Genomic DNA, 22,771 nt, shown 5'->3' with positions numbered 1-22,771 from the left:
GCGCGCTAGTCTCAATGAGACGAGGCTTTGAGGAGAGGTGTGAGTGGGACACTAGCCGAGGGGGTGAGGCCGCCCGCCCAGATTGTCCCCCGGTTGCTCCCAGCTGCCGAGAGGGCCCTTCACAGGCTGGCCATGAATGCTGGGACCCCGCTGAGACGGCCGGCCGTTTGGGATGCAAATCAGCGGCTGTCTGTGAGCAGGACGCCTCACCTGAGAGCGGGGGGGGGGGGGGGGGGGGTTGGCTAGGACAGGGTGTTGATCAGCCAACCGGGGTACAGGCCAGACTGCCCATAGATACCCCCTCTTCCTCCCTGCCCATAGATACCCCCTCTTCCTCCCTAATGCAACACAGACCAGCCACCAATCTGAAGGAGACATTCCAGCACTCTCACTCAATCCTTTTTTAAACATTTGAGATTAATATACTGTACAAGCTGACAAAACAAATTGGGACAACATCAAAGATCCTTATTAATCTTCTTATGCGAACGACTCGTTCCTCGCCCAGGGTGCATAAGGGTCTGTGAATGGCCTTATTCATTTCTGCCTTTCTTATGACCCCGTAAAAATCCTCTCTAATGTTTTATCCTCCAAGTTTATCTCCTGCCTGCAGATACTCCTCATCACCCACACTGTAAACTGGATAGACAACCGCTGCCCTGTCATTTCACAAGGGCTAATTAGCCTTGATCAGAGACTGCAGCACCCAGCAGGACAATGTGTAATTCAGACGCTGGATTAGATATAATCAATGCCAGTGATGTGTACCTGTTTAAGATCTAAGACTGGATATGATGAAAAGGTTCCTTTCAAAATCAGTCCAAACTGATCTGCTAGTCCCCAGTTTCAAATTTAGAGCTGCTGCCTTTTCAGACTGAGGGTCACGCAAATGATTTGCAAATGGGTTTGTTTTTATTCTGGATTACTGATTTTATTTTTTTTTTTTTAAAAAAAGAACAAAAAAGTTGAATTAATGTAGCCTGAGTTTGTACATTAAAACGTGTGGTCTCAAATTTTAAAACAATGATGAAAGCAGAAAAAGCATGGAAAAAAATAAGAGTAGCAGGTCTTTTATGCTGTGGTGGGCTAAGTATACAAATTAAATGAAGGCTCCAAACAGACTGATTATTTTAAGTTGCAGTGATGTACTATTTAAATGCAATCACCATGGTGGTGTTGGTACAAACACATGTGCTTCTAGTATTAAATATGCAGCACAAGTAGCACATTTACCCTAGAAAAATAAAAAAGGGCTTGTGCAACCACATTGCAGTCAGAAGAAAACAGCTGTCTTTGCCAATTTCTCTTATGCCCATACTGAATGTTTTCTTAATCCCACAAATTAATATGAACTCTCACCTCATCACCCAGCTAAGTTAAACCGCGACTGGACACCATTGCGAATAACAATTTCCAAGATGGTCTCAACAGCAAATTGTAACCGCCTGTGTCTCCTTTTTCCTCAGCATTTACCATAAGGCCATAAAAGAAATTACAGAGGATATTTCACCGTCTTCCAGCTCTTGGTTCCTCACATCTTTTGTTCTATCAGGTGCTTCTGCATTGTTCCAAAATGCAGTTAACACTGGTTTAAGAATTAATCTCTCTGGTAACAAGGATGATCAATACTTGCTTGGTAACTTACTCCAGCTCTGATGCCCCTTTCAGTGTGGACAATTGTGTGTTATGTAGCAAAAAAAGGTATAAGGTGGATGTGACCCATTTTAAAAGTGAGTATGAAGTGGGCAGTGAGTGAAATGTATTGTCTCACAGCCACACTATCAAATATGTAGCCTTACAAATGCATTTTTGGTAGGGAGTTGTTTAGGGAGAGGGGTAAAAAAAAAATCTAACTTTACATTAAAAAGATAGTATCATGTAATTGTACTCTTCCATAATTTGACAACTCATCTTTATGTGTCAAAAGAAAATCATTTTGTCTTTTATCAGCTAACACAGAAGAGCATGGACTACATTTTAGCAATGGAATAAAGTGGAAAAGTGGACATCTGTCAGCAAAAACATTTCAATAAACTTTAAGGTGCTCTAATACCAGCTCTTGGGTGGTTTTGGATCTTGGGAATTTTTCATACTAGAAATGCATTAGCTCCACCTGCTGGAAAAATATGGTACTACATCCTAGGTCCATTTATTTGCCTATGTAATACTTGAGCAAAATCTGCTATCAATGTCATCTTAATTTTCAATTATTCACAGCATTAGGACAACTCAAATGGCCATCATCCAAACACAGTAAAATACTGCTGTGTTCTGCTACAACACTATCTTGCTTTTTCCCTTCTAGAGACCACAAAGCATGAAACGTAAGATTTGAGTGGCTATTCCTAAGGTTCAGCTGACCACAAGCTCTTCAGTTTATTCAGCATTGTTTGGAGCCATAGGAAATACAGCTGCGAGTAATCTACACAGACTAAATAGCTGTCTAAACAGATAAAGCAAAGTCTGTCCCTTTGGCTCTTCTGATGCTAATTCCATTGGGTGTTGACAGGTTGCAGGAGCATTCATCAAACCAAAAGGCATAACTCGTAACTGGTACAAGCTGTAAGTACAAACATGGTCTTTTCTTAGCTACAATGGTCACACCACCGTTGATGTACAGCAAACTGAACACTATTGAGTTTAGCATTGTGTTTGCTTGATGTTTTCAGAGCTTTAAAACTGACCAAGCTGGATGAGAAATATGACTCCAACAGTGCTGGACTGGTGTGGCATTGTGGAAACAGAAATTAAGTTTTTGATGTTCATTTAAGAGTATGTCCGACAGTCACTTTGGATGCGGAGATGGAGTATAGCTTGTGGCTATGCCAGTGAATTTAGACTGTGGGTCTAGTGGAGTATAAAAACAGAAGTCCCCCTAGCATAAGAGAAAAAGCTTTCTAACGTTCCAGGTCAAGTATGCTGACTGTAGATGTTAAATTCAGTCGGTCAGTCAGTCTTACTGCGAGGCATGTTAGCATGAACGGCCTCCATTGTGACTTCACAGCACTATTTTGCTGCCAGAATTCCACCACTGGAAGCTCCTCCCTGATCAAAGCAGCATTTCGTCCACACACAGGGATTTAAAAGCTGCCTTAAAAGCAACATCTAGGAATGCACCACTTCCTAGAAAAGTGCTTTCAGATGACCACAAAAAAGTAATATATAAGTAAGGCTCAGAAAGGTATCAAAACAAGCTTGTTTTAAAAGTGGTTTCTCACTGAAGTACTTTTGCTTTGTAAATTTTGATGGGGGGGGGGTATCAGAACAACAGATGAACAATGGTGTGGCACCCTGGGGATGGCAGTGTCCTGAAGGAAAGTGAGTGAATCAAATACTAAGCAGGGCTCCGGCGCTTGAGTTTAGCATGTTTATTACAATACATACATTTCACATTTGACCTTGTGTTTTTTTTTTTTTTCCCCATGCCCCAGTCCTGCCGTGTGCGATTGGTGGTCGACCGGACTCCACAGCGATGCTTCGCAGTGTTAGCTTCCGGTGGCGCTGTCATTCCGTCATACAGGGTGCAAAAGAAAACATGTGTAGCGATAAATCATGTATACAACAGTTCTGATATACTAGTATTCACTGCAACTTTTAATAAAATCTGTTTGGTTTTTTTTTTAAACCTCCTTATTACTTGAGCAACTGTACAGAGGAATGAAGTCTTGGCGGACCCAAAGTGCCTTGAGAATCATCTAGTAAGCATTTTTTAGTTTTTTACTTTGAAGTACAGTTGTGAAATGGAAGGAGAAAAAAAAAAAACAGTTGGAAATATTGGAAAGAAAGCAAGGGTTTTTTTTAAGAGGGCAACAGTGCGCTTCCTTTCCCTGGGGGGGAGTCGGCACTGTGCGTTACCCTGCGGAGTGGAGGGGGTGGGAGGGGGGTGGGGGAGACGGTTGGGGCGCTCTCAGACCGCACTTGTTCTGTGGTGCTGCGGAGGGGTCTGACACCAGCCCCCAGGCACTGGAGAGATCTCGAGGGAACACAGCATCGCTGAGTGAGGCGGACCTCTGGTCCACGGCGGCCAGACGTGACAGACCATTGAAAAGGGGGAGGGAGGGGTGGGGGGTGGGGGTGCCTCTGCACCGACAGCCTCGCGTCTGGATGGGGACCCCTATCTGGATTGTGCCTAAACCTTCACTGGGTACTCATGGAATATTTAAAAAACCCCCAACAATCCTTACAGGAGTCTCAGCGCACCGGACCCTCCGCTTCACTGCGGATCTTATGTCACACGCCCGAGGCAGCGGGTCACCCACCTGTTCACGTAAGCTAAGGTCTGTGGACGAGTTAACATGTGGAGAGGGCTAACATACTTAGCCAGTATTTAGGCATTGATTAGTTTGGATGTCAAAGCTCAGATAGGCATGGCTTTCCATGGCTTCACTCTACAAAAATGTATTTACAACATGGATACATCTACAAGAAATCTACACTCCCGAGGGCTTTGCAAGTCACGTGACCCTTCGCCGACGCCTCCTTCCCGCCCTCGTCTCCCTTTCTCTGCCCAGCCCAACGGTCCAAAGCCTACTCAACCGCAGCTCAAAAGTGTTAAGACTGGGCACAGAACATCAGTTCTTGGGTTCCAAACCGTGTGCGATCGGTCTTCCTCTTAGTTCTCAGACCATGAATGAATTCTGATTCTTCAACTTGTCGAGTTCTTTAATTTGCTGTCTCAAAAACAGTATCCTGCAGGGAGAGGAAAAAAAACAAACTTTACCATAAATCTGAACGCATTTTCTGTTGTTTTGATCAAGCAGTCAGTCACTTAGTGTGTTAATTTTAAATGATTAAACACTGATGATGTATCAAGTGATAAAATACAAACATAGCCAAGCCATTAGCAGTTCATTGTTACCACCTAAATTAGGGTTTCTCAAGTCCAACAGCAACCCCCCATTTTTGATGTATTTCAATGTTAAACATTTGTATTACAGCAACTAACAGATGTAATATTTTGCTCTAGATTATAATTGAAGACATACATCACATACTAAAACAGACTTATCAGCATTCAATGCATTCGCATCAAAACAGACAAAAGACAGTGTCTATATGGAGGAAAAAAAAATCTGCAAGTTCAGTTCATCTCATTAAAACAGTTCAACATTATCTGGTCTTGTTCAAAAGGCCCTGTCTGCCTCACTGTCTTTTAGTGATAATGTGATGCTTTTGAACTGTTCTGAAGTGTTAAATCCAGAGTTAGACTAACCACCGTGACTGTGCAACTCTATACAATGCATCTAGCTAGGCCTCAAGAACAATTCAATACAAACACTTCACACGTTGACCTGAAAGGACGCTTATAATCCTACAGTATGAAGCACTCGTAATACTTTAACCCAGCCTACCATGTATAAGCTTGACTGGCCTCTACATTTACCAGTGGGGAGAGGTACTGCGCACTGTACAGCAGTCAGACACAGTGAAAACGCAGCAGTGAAGGGGGGCCTTACCTCTGCTCCCGCAGTGTTGCCTGAATTTCACACACGCGGACTAAGGACCTTAAGTTTTTCAGTTCTGTACAAATTTCGGACATATAAATGCTCCCCATGTTGTGGGCTTCCTCACGTAACCTTGAGGCCTGGAAGACGAAGCACACGGCAGCGTGTTAGTGGTTGGAGATCTGTGGGTGGGGTGGAGGCGAAACACCAGCTGGGGCAAGGGGGGGGGGCCGTACCTGCTTCTCCACGTGCTCGGCGGGCCAGCCTTGCACGTGCTTGATGAGGTTCTCGTTGAAGTGTGACGCGAGTGTGGGCGTGAGTGCGCACGTGGGCCTGGAGGGGGCGCCGGGGGGCACGGAAGCCGTGGCGGGAGTCGAGCTGCTGTTGCTGCTGCTGCTGCTGGAGGCGATGTGATTTGGACCTGGTGAGGGACTCCTCTGGCTGCTGCTGGGAATGAGAGGAGAGCACACTGGAGACAGGAAGGGACCTGGGCTTACAGTGAGAGAGCTGCAACTTCTATCCAGGGAAGGAGAATACTGCTGAGCCGCTGACTACATACTTAATGTAAATTTCTACAGTTGATACTCAACTATATAAATCAATAATATCTAAAACATGAGGTACTTTAGTACCCCTGGATAAAGGAATCTGCTTCAGGTAATGGTAACTGCCAATCACCAAATGCATTATACTTGCACTTCCAAGTCTCACCAGTAGATGGTGCTGTAAGACTAAACTTTGGAGTGACTGCAGTGAACCTGCGAACATCCCGAAGCACTTTCTTGGTAGCATCACATGTGGTTAGCAGACTTTACATTGTTCATTACAAGTTACCCACACACATAAGCCTTATTCCACTACGATAAACACTAACACGCAGGTAGGAAGGACACGCTGAAAGGGGAATCGCACGGTCTGTGAGGGGTAAGGGCGGCGGTTACCTTTGTCGCTGAAGTCGTGGAGAGTCGTGCTCGTGTGGTTTCTCAGCAGGGACGGGCTGCTGAGGTATGGGCTGTAAAACTGGTCCTGCTTTCACCACCGGTGTGCTAACCTGGAGAGAAGCCGACAGAGGAACAGGTCAGTAAGGTGGACAGCCTCACCTCTCAATCTTGACAGCTTCGCAGCCTTATCTCCAGCCCCACTATGGAGCCTAACACTGCTTAGACTGCACACTTAGACTGGAGTCTAACATCGATGTGCTGCTTCATGCTGTGTCAAGAGCAAAGGAGGTGGTCTGTCCGTCAATGATGCCCCGCCTCCAAAGAGAGTTCACATTAGGATTGCATGTGAAAGACATTCTCCTGAAACACTGGCCCCTTCTGTCATTAATACTACTTGAAGAATCTCATTGAACATCTTATGGGATGGCATTTGCTTGCAAGTATAGCCAACATAACCTTTCCATTCCTATACTGCTCAACAGGTGGATGGTAAGAGGGCGCTACTTAGCACAGAAGAGAGTTGCTTTTTCTCGACATAGTGGGCCAGTCAGGAGCAGCATGTGCGGACTAGTCTGCAGAATTCTCTCAAATATCTTATCAATTTTCAGTCCTGCTCATTGCACGGCAGAACGTGAGCGTGTATCTCACACTGTGGTAACAGGCCGTTAGCACCTTTGCGCTACTAATCAAGGTCGACACCACCTGATGCAACATTTTAAGACAACACGGCGCACAGAAACCATACGCATTCAATAATGCGTTAGTAAAGAAAGGCAGATCCAAAATGAGCAGGTAGCGCATACAGAGGTTCCGATGACGAGGCGTTAGGCAAACTCAGGGCCTTACCTTTGTCTGTGACGACACGGGCGGCGTGTTGAGAGACTTCTGGGGCGCCGCGTTCGTCTGCGGCGTGCTTATTCTGGGTGACACGTAGGACCGCGGTGACGAGGCGTCTGACGTTAATGACATCGGGGACTGATTGGACTGTTGGGCTGGGGTGTTTTTTTTTTTTTTTAATGGATCGGGAGAGAGGAAATGGAAAACACATTAATGAGCACGCTCCGCTGAGAAGGATCCATTCTTATTCTCACCATCTGTGATGGAGAGGAACCCGACGCAGGGAGTGTGGAGAGTCTTCCTGACGTGTTCGTGTGAGCTCCATCACAGGACGCGGTATTCGTAAATACAGCTCCACAGCAGCATAGTATCCCAGGAAAAACTCAGCTACATATCAGCCTCGGCCGAGATTCACTCCACTGACAGAAACTGGTTATTCAGACAAGCAACTATTCGCTGTAGTGCTCAACCTGCAAAGGGTGCTTTACAACACTGGCTGCATTTTCCTCTCTTAATAAATGGATTCCGTGTGCAAGTGATGCACTTTCAAAATTTCAACAAGCCAATCAAGCAATTAAACAATCTGCCGTTAGAACCCAGTCTGAATCATTTGTTTACGAGACTGATTAAAGATGTGTATTTTTCAATGAGCTCAATTAAAACATGGGGTCTATAATTTTGGAAGATTCAGTTTCCTCATGAGACCTAAATTTTAACAGATTCACAGGCAGGTAAAGATTTGAACAACTTTATAAAACCACGCTTCTGATTAAACCACTTGTGATTGAACCAAAAAAAAAAAAAAAAACAAATCACTCGAGAAATTTAAGCAGATCAAATGACTGAACTTAAACACACACTATCCTAAAGGGATCGACACTAAAGAGTACCTGAAAACAAGGCTTCCACAGCGGCCATACCTTGAGTAGACAGCTGAGCAGCTTGGGAAAGCAAAGTAGTGATGTTGAAAGCAGATGGTCCAGCTGTGAGAATCTTATGAAGCATAGACTGTAATGAAGCTTGTGTGACAGCAGCTGTGAGAACTAAAGGGGGAAAGACAAAAAACAAACACAAAGACACAAGAGATACGTGAAGGAGGCCTGGCTTCACAGGGTCAAGCAGCATTCTGACATCAAGAGCTGCTCGGGCTGCGCTCCTGAGCATCTCGGACCCCTCGACCGATCGTCTCAGAAACCCTAAGCCCCCGAGGACTCGGACAAAGCGCTTCCGGCGGTCTTAACGTGGTGCCGACCGCAGTCCTGCTTCGGCGCTGAAACCCCCGCCTCCCCCCGGCCCCCTGACCCCGGGACAGGGCTGACAGACTGTTCCGGTCCGCGGCTGCGGCATTCAGTGATTTACTCCAATGTTTAAACGCGGCGTCCTGCAGAAAGCCCAGCTCTGAGAATCAGCAGGAAACAGCGCTGACCCACTTTTCAAAAGGCCTGCCTGCTGCGTTTCTCCACAGATGCTGATCGTGGTGCGAAATACAGATTGAAGACTCAGATAAGGTTATGACCCTGCTCTGCGTGTGTGTAAGGCAGACAATGAGAAACCTAGCGGACTGACTGGTAAACTGCTCAAGTGTGTGAGTGACACTACCACTTTCTAGGAAGAGCTTGAAAAACAGCTGGCTGAGAATATGAAGAGCATTAAGACATATTCTCAGCTTCTACAGTAGCCTGCATAAAGAAAAAATACATTTGGTCATACCTGAGTGATGATGCCAGTCTTGAAAGGAATTAAACTAATGGCTTTAATTTCCTTCAGCAGCAGAAAATATTGATATGGAGAACCACTGTAATAACCTCACCATTGAACTTCAGCTAGGACGAGGTGTCCCTTTGGCTAAAATCACCAAAGCCACATAAAGAGAAATTTCTGAGGGCGAGAGACTGCACGCTCGAAAGGTCAGACTCATTCGCTACACCACGGCCAGCGGAAAACGAGCTACATCAGGAGAGTCCGGGACTCCACACATCTAAAATGCGAAAACCTAACCACGACCGATTCCCACACCGTGCGTTGAGCGTTTCATACTCCGGATAACACACCCTCAGAGGAGGCACAGAGAGGGTTAGGAGGAGAGACATGCAAGAGACAGAGGGACGAATGCTCGGATCTGGCAGCTCAGAGCGCTAGCTGCAGAGAGAGAGGGAGAGAGGGCAGAGGCGAGCTGCACTAATTAGGAGCTGGGGCAGCAGAAGAGGGGGGTACAGGGCGGACAGTGGAGTGCAGACCACAGGAGCTGGGGGGTGTCGGCGCTCACTATAGACCAATCTACATGGACTTTAAAAGAGAGGGTGAAATCAGACCCTGTTGGCACTTGAGTATAGGAGTACTTGGATGTCCGTGAAACGTGCATACTCCCACATGCTGTTTCGCCAGAGTAAATAGCCTGGTGTCCCTGGCAGCTGAAATAAGCCAACAGCTGTGATCCCCTCAAGGGGCACGCTTGACAAAATACGGCAATTTTCGGTTCATTGTGGATTTTTTTTTGATTTGGCTGACATAGCAAACGCCGCCGCTAACACGAAACGGATGTTCGCTGCTCTGTTGGCAGGCGTTTCGTGGACGCTGTGGGGTCGGCTCCTTCTCTCTCTAGAGCAGGATGTGTGTGTGTGTGTGTGGGGGGGGGGGGGGGGGGGGGGGGGGTCTGTTACCTTCGTTGATTTTGGACATGTCCACGCTGGCGTTGTTGAGCTGCAGGGTGGCCTGCAGCGCCGGGAGCAGCTGCCGCAGCAGGTTGGGGTCCTGCAGCAGGGGCGGGGCCGGGGACTGGAGGACGGGGGACACGGGCACCGTGGAGGCCACCGAGCCCGGCGTGCCGCAGGGGTTCAGCCCCGCGCTGGCGGATGACGACGACGACGACGACGACTGGGAGGTGCCGGAATGGGGGGCTGGCTTATCCACCGGAGTGCATTCTGGGAAAGGGAACATGAGGGCTACATTACAACTAGGCCCGGTTCAAAGCAGTGGCCAACACAGCTGGTACACTGACTCTAATCACATAACCCCCATTCCAAACACTGGTATCAGATCAGAACCTGCATGGTGGTATGCATCCCACACTGCTTCCAACATTTTTCTATTGTCCCCACCTCACTAGCTGGCAAGTGTAGGGCTTTATCGGTGCAGGTGTGGATGTGTGTGTGTGGGAACGTTGAAAGAAATTCCAACAGCTGCGTCACAATAACAAGCCTAAGGCAAAGCCCAAAAATGCATGTGGGAACACGGGTTCTGTATCCACAGACGGTGAAGCAGTTAAAGAGAAACCGAGGGAAGTGGTCCAAAAAAAGCAAAACGGATTAAAAATCTGGAGCGTAATTAATTAATGAACTGGGCGTTTATCTGTTGACTTTTGCTTTCTCCCTTTTTCTTGACTGATAATAAATGGAATAAATGTAAAGCCTCCTCCGGCATTATATTTTCCCCAACAAGGCCCAAATGTCTGATTCAGCAAAAGCAGTTCCTGTAACATCACACGGGATGCTCTCACGGCCTGCTCAGTACTGCTGAGTTACGCCGTCTCTGGCTTTGTGTGGGAGCTAGTCACGTCTGCGGAGCTGCCGATCAATGGAAGTCACGATTCAACTGCACATTATGAGAAGGGAAAAAGAACACAGGGGTCTGTTTCATAAAGAATTTATGAGATGGAAAATAGACAACTTTGTTACTGAAACTGTACTTATCGATAACTAGATACGCAGTGCCAGCCTTCACAGGTTATGTAGTATTTAACTGTTAAAACAACTCCCAGGTCTGAAACGGGAGATGACAGGTAATCAAAAATTGTTCGAGTGCCTTGCCAACACTCAGCCACAGTGAACATCAGTCTTCTGCACGCACCTTACAGGCAAAAACCTTTAATAAATAAGGTGAAAGACTTATTGCTTTGGTTTACATAACATTTCACCACCTGTGTGTGCAACAAACATGCAAACTTAGCAACAAGAACGTTGTAAATCGCAGCTGTAGTACTGAATATTCTGAATAAGTAAAAAGTATGCCTCTCAACTTTAATGAAATGAGCTCATTAAGCTCTAATTTGTTTCTCAATCACCAATGCATTATGGATCATATACACTAACTCTGTCAATGTACAGTACCGAATTGATTTGGAAGTAAAAATTAATTCACATTTTAAGACAAAGACGAAAACAATCCACTCTTCCTGATAAAGTGCTGGCTATCGAATGCAGCACCTGCTGAGATGTATACCAAACGCTAAAGAGCCAGAGGTTAAAGAAATACCAGCGTGCCCATGTGCAATCTGCATGTCCGTCTCAGTCTCAGTTTTTTGGTAAACAGTTCTTTAGCATGCATCAGCTAAAGGTCAGCTACACAGTTTTCATCTCTGACTGATCCGGCCAGCCGAAGCACGCAGGCAACTGAAGACAAACACCATTGCAAAAACAAACACCAAAAACTGTTAAATTTCAATTCAAATAAATTTCATTGTGGATTTTTACAACTGCACGGTCACAAAGCTCTGAAAGGCAATTCAAAATAGATTCCCCAAATAAGGAGGGGGATTGATGATTACAAATCAAAGGAGATTAATGTTCTCTTTTTAAAAGCTCCATTTTTCAAACTCTTCAGAGTCACAAATTACTGCCATTAACTCCAACAATCCATAGCATCTTCACAAACTACTATATGCTTATTTATACTGAAAAATGCCTGCTTGTACATCAGATAAGAAATTCATCTCATCCAATATATGTTGTCTTCTTACAAAAAAAGAGAAGGATCTGCCGCTCTCAAAGTGGTTCAGTACAATCAATTTATATTGGCATTACATTAAAACTTTAATGTACGTGTATCCACACCGTGTAGCTCTGGATAAGAGCATTTGCTAAACAAAAATTTGGCACTCTAATTTATTTTATGCATGAAGCTGTTATTTTAAGTATGCTACTCACCATTGCATGAATTCAAATAATACTGTATAGGGATGACATGATTGTTCGTGTTTTTTTTTTTTTTTTGGCTAGTTTCACAAGTGCATTTTAACCACTAGTGTGATTTGTCAGGAATTAGTCAGCATCGACTGGATGTCAAAAATGTAAACATGCTAAATGTTCCCATTTAGTACGTCATTCTGGCTAAGTGTCTTCTGAGTGACAGAATGTAAATATAAATGCAAATGTACTCAAAACAATGTAAATATTTCAGTGCAACTGACAGCCAGTTCTCCTGGGTCAAAGGAAATGAACAAGAAAATTTCAGCTTTTAACAAGAATCAACCTCATCCATACTCTATTGCAACTATGTTTTTTGAACATAAAAATATGATATGTTGGAGAAAACCGTGCATATCATTAATCAAGCTGCCAAATACACCGCTGGTGGAAAAACTAGATATGACACTACACCAGGACAAGTCCTCTCACCTCCAGGCAACTTATGCTTAGACAAAAGACGATCTGAACTGCAAAGAACTTAAACTCAGCCATGTTTACTGAACTTTATTATTAAAGCAAAAAAGCACACCTACCATTATCCGCATGCCTTAACATGTTCCACGCTTGTCCTATATCTTTCAGGAGAGCTCCTTCTGAGAGTACCTGTGCTTTGGCATCTCTGTGCAGCCATGCGGCAGTGTGAGAGCTGGCTGGCTTTGGTAAAACTGCCATCACACTGAGCAGAGAACAGCCAGCAGCCTTTGAGGGCGCCAGAGGGAGACACAGTCCTGCCACGCTCTCAGTCTCTGCCCTGAATGCTCTGCAGCCTGGCCTACCAGCTCCGGTGCCATCCCCCACCAAAACCGAGAATCAGGCTGAATACTCAACGCGCCAAAAACAAGAACCTAAAGATCTTAGCCCCATCAGATCATAGCGTGCAACTCTGAAATTCAAATTCATTAACTGACCGGTATTTACGTCTGTAAACCGCTCTTTCTGCAAGCCTGTCTTCATCCACTTTCCAAATAACATCTGTGACATCTCGTGATTCCAACTACTCGCAAGCAAAAAGGAAAGCAAGCCCAGGGGCTTTGTTTACACGCAACCCGACCTTGGATTTCCGGCATGTATCGCCACCTTGACTTGAAGTCACACCTCCATGTGAAATAATAACTGACAAGTGGGTAATTAGCAACCCTCCCCCTGGAAATGTGAGCCGTGAATAAATTGCGTGTGTAATGAGCAGGCGTATGGCAAGGCTGCCTAAGCGTGACGGGGCTAACCTACGACTGGTAGGCAAGGTTATTACCATGACTGCTTGTCTGGGACAAGGCTAACCAAGCATATTCAGAGGAGTGTAGTACTTAAAACAGTGAAATCCATTCCTCTACAAAAAAAATAAAAAAAATCACCTACATGTTTCACATATACGTACAATTTCCCTGGCACAACTAAAACACTGACCTCTACAGAGACACTATGCTCAACCTTCAAGAGTTCAAAACACAGCAATTACCATTTACCTAAGTATAACTTCCATTCACTCACTTCCTCCAAGTCATCATTTTAACCAACACATCTAAGGCACAAAAGAGATTCATTAGAAGTCCTATATCCCAAATGAAAAAACACCCTAACATTCTGTGTTCTAAAGCACATTGTGATCTGTTCCATTGTTGTTTCTCTTGAACCCCCCCCCCCCCCCCCCCCCCCCCCCCCCGAGGTCCCAGGTCCCACTTCCCGGTTTCCCGCCCCCCAAAATGGCTTTGGGTTTTCTGTTCTTATTCTCTGTAAACAAAGCTCTGTGACCGTGCGGCTGCAAAAACGCTCGGAGGGGGGAAGAGTGTGATGGCGACGCGTCTCTCCGTGGGCCGTACTCACTCGCGCTCGGGAAGCCGCTGGCGCTTGTCGCCTGCATGGCCTCTCGCCGGTAATCCCGGTCTTTGGGGAAGCTGTTGACCACCGCCACCTTGGTAGCCTCCTTCTGCCTCTGCTCCCTGAGAACCGAGACAGACACACACACACAGACAAGACCACAAAGCCGTGTCAGTTTCACACACGCTAACGCCGAGGGCTAAGGGGTTCATCAACGGACTGCCGGTACCTCTCCAGCAGCTCTTTGGGCTTCTCCCACTGAGACACCTCTGTCCTGCAGTTATAGTAGTACTTCTTCCCAGAGGAGCTGATGTGTTCAGACCAGTCGTCGGCAGGTTCGTAAGGCTGTGGAAAAGAACGTTCTTGGTTAGGGGAGGGGGAGGGGGATGGGGTGGGATGTTCGGTTTACATAATCTAAATTTTAGGTAGAGTTCAAATCTGATGCAAGCTCTTGCAATACCTGCCAGAGCTGATTTTTACATCTAGGCCTGCAGCTTGTATCTTTAAATGAATTAATCAGAAATCATGTGCATAAAAAAAAAAATAAGAGCAGAAGAAAAGCAGGGATGTGGTATTCATTTTTCCCTTCCATTCAACTGGCCCGGTGGCTCACTCGGCACAGAGAAGCTCCCAACACGCTTATTAAAGGCCTGAACAGTTCACCCCAATTCTAAATTCCTCCCATTACACCTGTTGCATGTTCCAAGCCTTGACAGCATGCTATGAATTTTTAATGGCAATACTTTATAGATCATTACAGCAAGGGCGTTCAGATTGCCCACTCTTACAGGAACGGGTTCAGTGCATTTCCTATGTGACTAACACGCAGACAACTAATTGGTGTAAATGCAAGGCATTGCATTCGATTTTTACAACCCAGGGACTGTGTCGGTAAAGACTGGCTGTAATGGACCATGCAATAAATCAGACCTTAAAACATCTAAAAAAGAGTCTAGTGGCTAAGGTGACAGAGAACGAACTTACATGATATGAAATGAAAGTGCTAGTTAAGAATGTCTGAAGTTGAATGAATAACAGTTCTTCATAAGTTATTGATTATATTCATCATAATAACTGGCCCCTTTAACAGCCAGAAACCTACGCAATTATGAATTTTTCAGAAGGCTTCTTTGGTCAACCATTTTAAACAGACTGTCATTAAGGTTAAGGATATGAAGTTTTATCACTGGATGGTGGTGGGGGGAGGGGGGGGCTCAACCTCACCATATTCCATTTGGCATTCATCTACTCTCCATTTCATAAAAAGGTTTCTAGCCGGTTTCATCTCCTTGTGAAGAAGCAAGAATAAAATCTGTTGCAACAAGTGAGCGATGCACATTTCAAATCTCAATCGGCGACACACATCCACACAAAAGTCCTTATCAGCAGCTCACGGTTTATCCTTCCCTTCAAAGAAAAAGATTTATGAGCAGGAGTGAAATATGGAGATATTACCCATGCATGCATAACAATGCTATCTGCACAATACAAGGAACTGGGTCTCATGTATGCAAGAGGCCCTAGACTACAAATTGCCAATGATTTGTCACAGATGACAGTGAAGAGTTAAGGACATTGCATATTTAATATCACACCCATCTAAACATTAGAAACTATGGCATATGGTACTGGAGTAACATTTTGTTCAAGTTACCAACTATTTTCTCAAAAAGTGGATTAGCCATACAGACAGACAGAGCTTCTGCTAGGAGCAACAGTGGCACAACTAGGTTAAAATGAGCACAGTAAACAGATTAGATTCCATAAATGCCACGAATAGTGGCAGCTACACTATAGACTGCCAAACATGTAACCACATATAGAACAAGCCTTGGGCTGATCCAGGTCTGTGGTGTGGGCTGTTACTGGGAGAGGGCCACTCATTGTTTTTGATCTAGACCAGCCAAATCTTCATAGCTCTTTCTATAATGACATCACTCAACTCAAAGCACAAGCAAGGGACCGACTTTCCGTAGCCGTTTATCTCCTAAGTGGACCAGCGGTTGCTTGGACACCTTCAAATCAAAGATACTGGACACTGGAAAGGTGCATGGAATTCCAACAGGTTGTAGGACTCAAAGGAAAAATTAAAATCCGCCTAATGGTAGATTGTCAGTTAGCCAACAAAGCTAAGTAACAGCTGAGATTAGGCAATCTACTAAACAGGTATGGAAAATGAAATGTGTATGTTCATGGAAATGTACTTTATTAGAGATCACTTTCATATATAAAATAGAGGAAATAATATTGGAAACATGGTAAAATAGCAGACAGTATAATTAAGCTCTTTCAGAACAGAGGCATGACCAAATTTTTAGTAGCCTATATTTCAGTTTTTCAAATAACCTTTTCCCCCATTTTGTAGAAGTACCTTGCCTGTAGAAACTCTTAATCTCACTGGTTACCCTCAATCTTCATAAATAGCTTTACACACAATAGTTTATGTCATTCATGTACAACAACGAGCAAAATAAAACCAACTGCATGACCAATTTGCTTTGAAATAAGATTCTTATGTTTTAGCAAACAGGAGTTAGGCATGGGCCTGTCATCACTAACTGACAATACTCGACAATATACAAAACATTCTAGAAAGCGCAACACACAGGTAAGGGACTCCCGAGGGCACAGGAGGAGATTCATTCTACTCCAGCGCAGGGCTGATGTATTCAGCAGCTGACAGGTGGCAGGCCCTCACAGGGGCAGCCCCTAGGACACCACGACATCTGGAGGGGACCGGGAGATCCGTGAGAGAGGAGCAGCCTTTGCCTATGGGCCGCGAGCGAAGCTTGCTGAGGGCAGGGAACCGAGCCGCGGGTCCAGCATCGGCTCTGTGCTGCCCGCTCTGTGCTTTCCCAACCTGGGCCCAGCTCCCAGGCAGAACCATCCTCCCCACCAGAACACAGCGCCTCACTTCTGATTGACAGCGGGTTGAAAGAAAGTGCAAACAACCTCGGGGGAATATTTCACTGAAGCTGAACTGTCAAGACTGACAAAAATCAAGGAGAAGGGACAAGGGAAGGCCATGTGGGCTAAAATGAGTTCCAGGATCCTACCTGTGTAGCATTAGGTGTCAGGCAATTTCACTTTACCCAACTGTGGGCTACCAAATAGTGACCGGCAAAAATCAATAGCTAAACAAAACATGACAGAACACATGCCCAAGTTTTCTCTCATGTCAATCAACAGGTTGACAATGACGCAAACTACATGCTGTTACAGTCAAAGTGAATATAGGTACCTGGAGGGGACAAAGTTTCAATGCTGTAATATTAATCACACTTCATTCAACTCCAAAAGTACTCAATGCAAAAAACATACTTACTGCCTCTGAAGTTCTGCTTGGATTAGAATGTGAATTTGAGCTATGAAGAGTGCTGTGATTGTGTGAGTTTTCTTGTGGTGAATAACTGGTCCCTGAAAGAGAAGGAGGGAAAGGTCAGTCAAAATCCAGATATTTTCTTATGTAGACGGTCTAAATCGTCAGCATAATGCTAACCCTCTTTTAAATACAAATAAGGCAAAACCAACTCTAGCACAAGTTCTCTTTGCAAAATATCTTCACAGAAATGTGAAAATATTTTATATTTATTCCCAGAACAAAACGTAAGATGAAATACCAATAAATTCATATACCTATAAATCAAAACAGGTAAAAAACAAATAAATAAAAAGTAACAGCATGGCCATCTTCTGTCTCAGTTTTTTGGTAAACAGTTCTTTGCATGCATCAGCCAAAGATCAGCTACACAGTTTTCATCATTGACGAATCAAGCCAGCCAATAAACCTGTATCCTCAAAGTGTACAGTACAGTAAAAATTAAACTCCAGCGTTAAATGCTTGCCAAATACCTGTGGTTACACATTAGAAAACATAGCAAGCCGTTTACCAAATCATGCAGTTAGCCGCTTAGTACAAAATCATACTCACAAAAACTCCTGACACAAAGTCAAAAACACTTCTCAAATGGATCACATTTACCATTTCAACTGTCCAACATCATGCACACTGTCCCCTTCCAAGTATGTGCTAAGTGACCTAACAAACAACAGAATCATTTCTTCCATTTTAACACTGACCAGGTGGAATTTATTCACTCTAGTGTTTCAAATGGTTAGGATCCACAAGCACATTAAGAGAAAAGATGCAGTCACAGCTCGTGCATGTTTCAGAGAACAAACTGCAGGAGTTACCTGGAGAAACGCAAGTTGCTGTAGCGAGTCGCGCAAAAAAAAAAAATTCACATATCGACAGGTTGTAGTGAAGTTCAACAACAAAATGCCATTAAGTTAATTACATTAAATCAATGCAATTAACCTTTAAATGTAAGAGCTTCATTAACTTTGTATGAATGAAAAGTAAAATATTGATTCATACACTTAATCGAGCAGGAGAGAGACAGACAATGTGCAATTCATGTTGTTCTATCATTGGAATGCGGAAGAGAATCACTGTTACCGATTACTTTGTTAATATTTTGGCCATATACTCAAATATTACTGAAATGGAAAGGGGAGAGGTAGCACTTTTCTGCTCTTTAAGCTTCTGCTCTGTATGAGTCAAAAATTAAAGAGAGCAGAATTTAATCATTGTCATTTTACAAGATACAGCCATATAAATCCAGACTGGACATGCTGACTGAACTGAAAACTTAAGTGTGCCTAAGAATCAGACTAAATTTTGACTGAAACATGGTCTGAAGCAGGAGGTAAAAGAAATAAGGCACACAATTTCAGGTGTGAGACTGAGTGGGCCCTGAAACCCACCTCCCATGAGTCTGTGGGTTTGTTGTGTGCAACAGGTGGCGGTAACTACAACGTGCTGCCACCAGGGCCCAATAACTATGGCAACAGCAGAGGTGCGGTGGGCCTTGAGGAAGCTGCCCATCCCTTTGTACATGATTAGAGTCATCACTGAGAGAAAACCTGGATCAATGCAAGCTTTTTGCTCAAGACATTTGAAAAGGTGATTGCCAATGGGAAACAAAAGTCATTCACAGGGGGAAGTAAGGGCAATTGCTGTGACCCTAGGGCCTTGGTGTTCGTAAGCTTGGATGTGCACACAAGATATATCCTTTGGCAAGCAAGATACTTTCCTTAAGATGTTCCTGCTAATTCAGCCCTTCCCTTCATGTAACAATTGTGTAGACTAGTACACTTAACACATCCACGCTAGAGAATTCCTAAGCTTAAACAAGGCATACAAATACACTCTGGAAGCATCTGATTATATGCATATGCAGTGTATGACGTTATTCCTGTCACTTTACAATCCGGAAAATTCTCAGACTCATACTATGCAAGCACAGAAGGACAGACTGGTATCAAAGTGTGTTATTTCCCATATTCTTAGCATATTGTCTTCAACACACAAACACACACACACAAAAAAATGAGGAGAGATAACATTCATGTGAGCATATTAATAGAATGTTCTGGAAAGCCAGAGAACATTGAATATTATATTCTATGCTACATCTACAAATCAGATAGTGTATGGGTCAGTACCAAGTAAAGGCCAAATTCATAAATGGTTATGTGCCACCACTGTTGTTACAGGAAACAATTTAACTACACAACAAATGTCAAATATCTGAGTACCACCATTTGTTTGGGACAGACATCTTAAATTGTGATGAATTTATCTAGAGGAACACCTGTCTCCTATGTCCTTTGCGCTGCCCACATGAGTGAGTTACTGGTCCTGCCACAATTCAAGCAGGAACCTGAGATACTGTTCCTGTAAGGCACACTTCTGATAAGTTAACTGAATAGCAGGAAGCACATTCAAATACAAAAGGACAGAGGAAAAAAGCCCTCTCCTCAAATTAAAGCTGCACCAGTGGGACTTGATCTCTATGATATGTTCAGTCTCTAAGACCAGTCACTGGACAGCCTCTCTATCTTGTTGTCTGAACACAGAACGTTGCCGTTTTACATTTGCAAAAGAACAATGACTCCACCTACTCATGTGTTATATATTTGAATCATAATATCATCTAGCTATTTAGTTAGCACACCATCTTATCTTGGGGATTTACATAGCGTGGTTTTATATATGAACCACTCATAAAGCTGCATATTTACTGAAACACTGGTTCTGCATCTTGTACGAGGGTACAACAGTGACTTGCCTGGGATGTGAATCAAAAACCTTGTTACAAATCCTATTGCCTAATCACAATGCCACACTGCTGCCTACTTTGATCTTCCAAAAAAGACTAACTGGACCCATTAATGTGGCTCACTGATGAACACTGCACTGCAAAATGCCACAGTTAAATGAGAAACTATTGATCATTTGATTTTCCTACCCACTCAAATTGTATCTTTATGACCATGCCCTTTCCATTAATTGCGAACGGAATAATCTCCCCGAGAGCTCAAATAAAGTATTCATCACCTTCCCTGGTAGGCATGTAAAAAAAATCTGCAAGCAGGAGGAATCAGGAATTGGTAAACAACAGCAATGCTGTTGATCCTCTACATCCTCTTTGTAGATCGATTAGTCAATAATAACTGTACACTTCTCTGCTGGTCACTTTGATAACAAGGTCTAAAGCTATGCATGTGCAATTTTGATGCTTGATGAGTTTTAAGGTGCCATTTCCGGTCACCAGAATTTGACAGAAATTTAAGGGGGTCTGAATGCAAGCCAATGTAGTATCAACTGATCTGCAAAATGGTCTGTCTCATAGAAAATATAAAGGTAAAGCTGCAGAGTATTGGACAAGGGTCTCTTGGCAACACCAAACCTTACCACATACTTACAGCTCATCTGTGCAATGCTGATGGTAATCTACCCAACAGACTTGCTGGTAACGTACATGCAGGTGTTCAGTTAGAAAACGCACTACTGGATAGGGACCCTGTGACATGTCTGTTGGTTTGAACAGTAAGGACGATATGCAACCCTCACGAAAACTTAACCATCTACAACTTACCAGAACACGGGTCTTTAGCGTGCAATTTGTTCTACCCTCGGTTACTTAATGATGGTCATATTTCCTGTGATGTCTTACCTCCATCTCTCTCTCTGAGCCGATGCGTGTGGACTGCTTTCGCCTTGCTGTGGCCGGTGCTGTCGCTGTGCTTGTTCTCGGGACTGTCAGACCGCCGAAGCATTTTGCAAGGTGGACTGGGGTCTGAATTGTCCCGCATCTTCTCATGGCGGTGATCACTGCCCGGGTGACTCTTTGATGGGTATTTAAGAGTCTGCGAAACAAGTCAAACACCTCAAAGCATTCCGAGGAAGGCGAAACACCCGAACAAACGTGTCTGGCTACCCTATGCTGTGCCGTATACCAGCAAACTAACCAGCCGCACCAACTAACTAGCTACCAAGCTACGTCACGATGCAATGCTATAGCTATGCATCATGTAAACACTTAGCTCGCTGGATAGTTATCCATTTGCATGCATGTTCAACTGACAGTTAAATTACCCAGACAATATTTGTATTACCTTCTTCCTCCGCATATATTAACCAGTTAGCTAACTAGCTATTATACTAAAACAGAACGTTAACCATATTAATGTTGATCAACTAGTAATACATGACGGCCATGTAGCTGTAGTGTTGAAGTGTCGTCCCACCCACAATTTAGCTGGCTTGCTAACAGGCTAAATAAACTTGTTTAGCTATCAACAGCTCGCTAGATAACATGGAACTGAATTGCATTCAAATTCAGAATTCGTTCCAATTTCTAACGATAACTTGTAAGCTAACTAACTTAACGTTAACATCGGCTATCTTAACTATCTGCAGAGCAACCTCGCAGGCCTAAACGAAATTAAAATATTAAATCATTTATATTAAGCGTCGACGGTCAAAGCAAATTTATACATCTACAACACGTGGTCTACGACTAATTTTCATGTAAAACGTAAATTCAATAACAAATAAACGATAAATGTGTACTTTTGTTGTATTTTTCCGCACTGAGGCCTGTAAGTGTTCGGAAAGCCTGCGCTAGATTACCCCCCTTTTAATCTTATTTCGGTTTCTTATAACCATAGCTACCTGATAGGGTTGAGAATCCCTTCGGTCGTTGCACCTATAAATAGAAAAAGAAAACAATTAGAGACTTGATCATTGAGATGTCGATCTTGACAACTATGTTAGAAATATCAACAGCCGAAACAGCTTGACTAAGTTTCTACTTATTTTGGTAGCAACAAAAATGGCGGATTTGTCAAAGCGGGGAAGGAAAGGGAGGAAAAAATCAGAATATAACATAATGAGCGGTTTACCCATCACTGAGTCTCGGTTGTTTCCTTGCATGCATTACCATCAATGCCGTGTTAGGGTGTGTGAAGTGGAGGCGAAAGATGGACAGCTTATTTGCTTTTCTTTTTTGTCTTCAGGCGACCCGATCTAAGCTATTATTTCAGTACTTCTGGGTGTATGGAGTTGCTCAGGCTGAGGCTTCGCTAATCGGAAGAGCGCCCTCGGTCCATCTCACTCGCAACACACTAAACTGAACCCAGGCTCGCTATCTACACAAGAGCACAGCGCAGCCAGACAGCCGAGCCCCGCCTCCCCCCGCAACTACATCCGGGACACTCTGTACGTCCAAATCGTCTTAACTCGGCTAAACTCGGCCAAGTTCTTCCGGTTACCGAAACGAAAGACCGTCGCAGATCAGTAATTACAAGTGGGAGTACGTGTGTTGTGTTACTGTCTGAGTCTACAGAAAGTTCCGTTATGGCAATGAGTCTTTGATGAGTTACTAAGTTCTGGTGTCAACAAGAATCTAGGTGATAAAGC

General features: G+C 44.0%; 1 protein-coding gene across 3 annotated transcripts; it reads right to left on the bottom strand.

Annotated features, from left to right (window-relative positions):
* Positions 1-3,367: 3,367 nt before the first annotated feature.
* Positions 3,368-22,516, bottom strand: LOC118771233 (WW domain-containing adapter protein with coiled-coil-like). 3 transcript variants are annotated; one of them, XM_036519163.1, is made up of 13 exons: positions 22,255-22,516; positions 22,025-22,058; positions 21,024-21,216; positions 17,327-17,418; positions 14,231-14,346; positions 14,008-14,123; positions 9,883-10,143; positions 8,143-8,265; positions 7,232-7,377; positions 6,386-6,495; positions 5,681-5,891; positions 5,457-5,584; positions 3,368-4,689 (listed from the first exon to the last, which is right to left on the bottom strand). In XM_036519163.1, exons 1-13 carry the CDS (start codon positions 22,293-22,295, stop codon positions 4,620-4,622), a joined length of 1,641 nt encoding a protein of 546 aa, XP_036375056.1. In that variant the 5' UTR covers positions 22,296-22,516; the 3' UTR covers positions 3,368-4,619. The 3 variants fall into 3 exon arrangements, with proteins under 3 accessions (XP_036375056.1, XP_036375059.1, XP_036375058.1); XM_036519165.1 differs by having other exon boundaries at positions 3,369-4,689; positions 5,681-5,888; XM_036519166.1 differs by lacking the exon at positions 8,143-8,265.
* Between the last annotated feature and the right edge of the window lie 255 nt (positions 22,517-22,771).

The sequence above is a fragment of the Megalops cyprinoides genome, chromosome 24 (genome assembly GCF_013368585.1).
Source record: "Megalops cyprinoides isolate fMegCyp1 chromosome 24, fMegCyp1.pri, whole genome shotgun sequence".
In the NCBI taxonomy this organism is placed as follows: domain Eukaryota; kingdom Metazoa; phylum Chordata; class Actinopteri; order Elopiformes; family Megalopidae; genus Megalops; species Megalops cyprinoides.
This window is presented reverse-complemented; position numbering and strand designations above follow the sequence as displayed.

Coding starts and splice junctions, on each gene's coding strand:
- LOC118771233 (XM_036519163.1), bottom strand. CDS start 22,295: ATGGTAATGCATGCAAGGAAACAACCGAGACTCAGTGATGG. Junction 10,144..14,007: donor CAGCGGCTTCCCGAGCGCGA/GTGAGTACGGCC, acceptor TCCCTTTCCCAG/AATGCACTCCGGTGGATAAG. Junction 5,892..6,385: donor CCACGACTTCAGCGACAAAG/GTAACCGCCGCC, acceptor TCTCATTCCCAG/CAGCAGCCAGAGGAGTCCCT.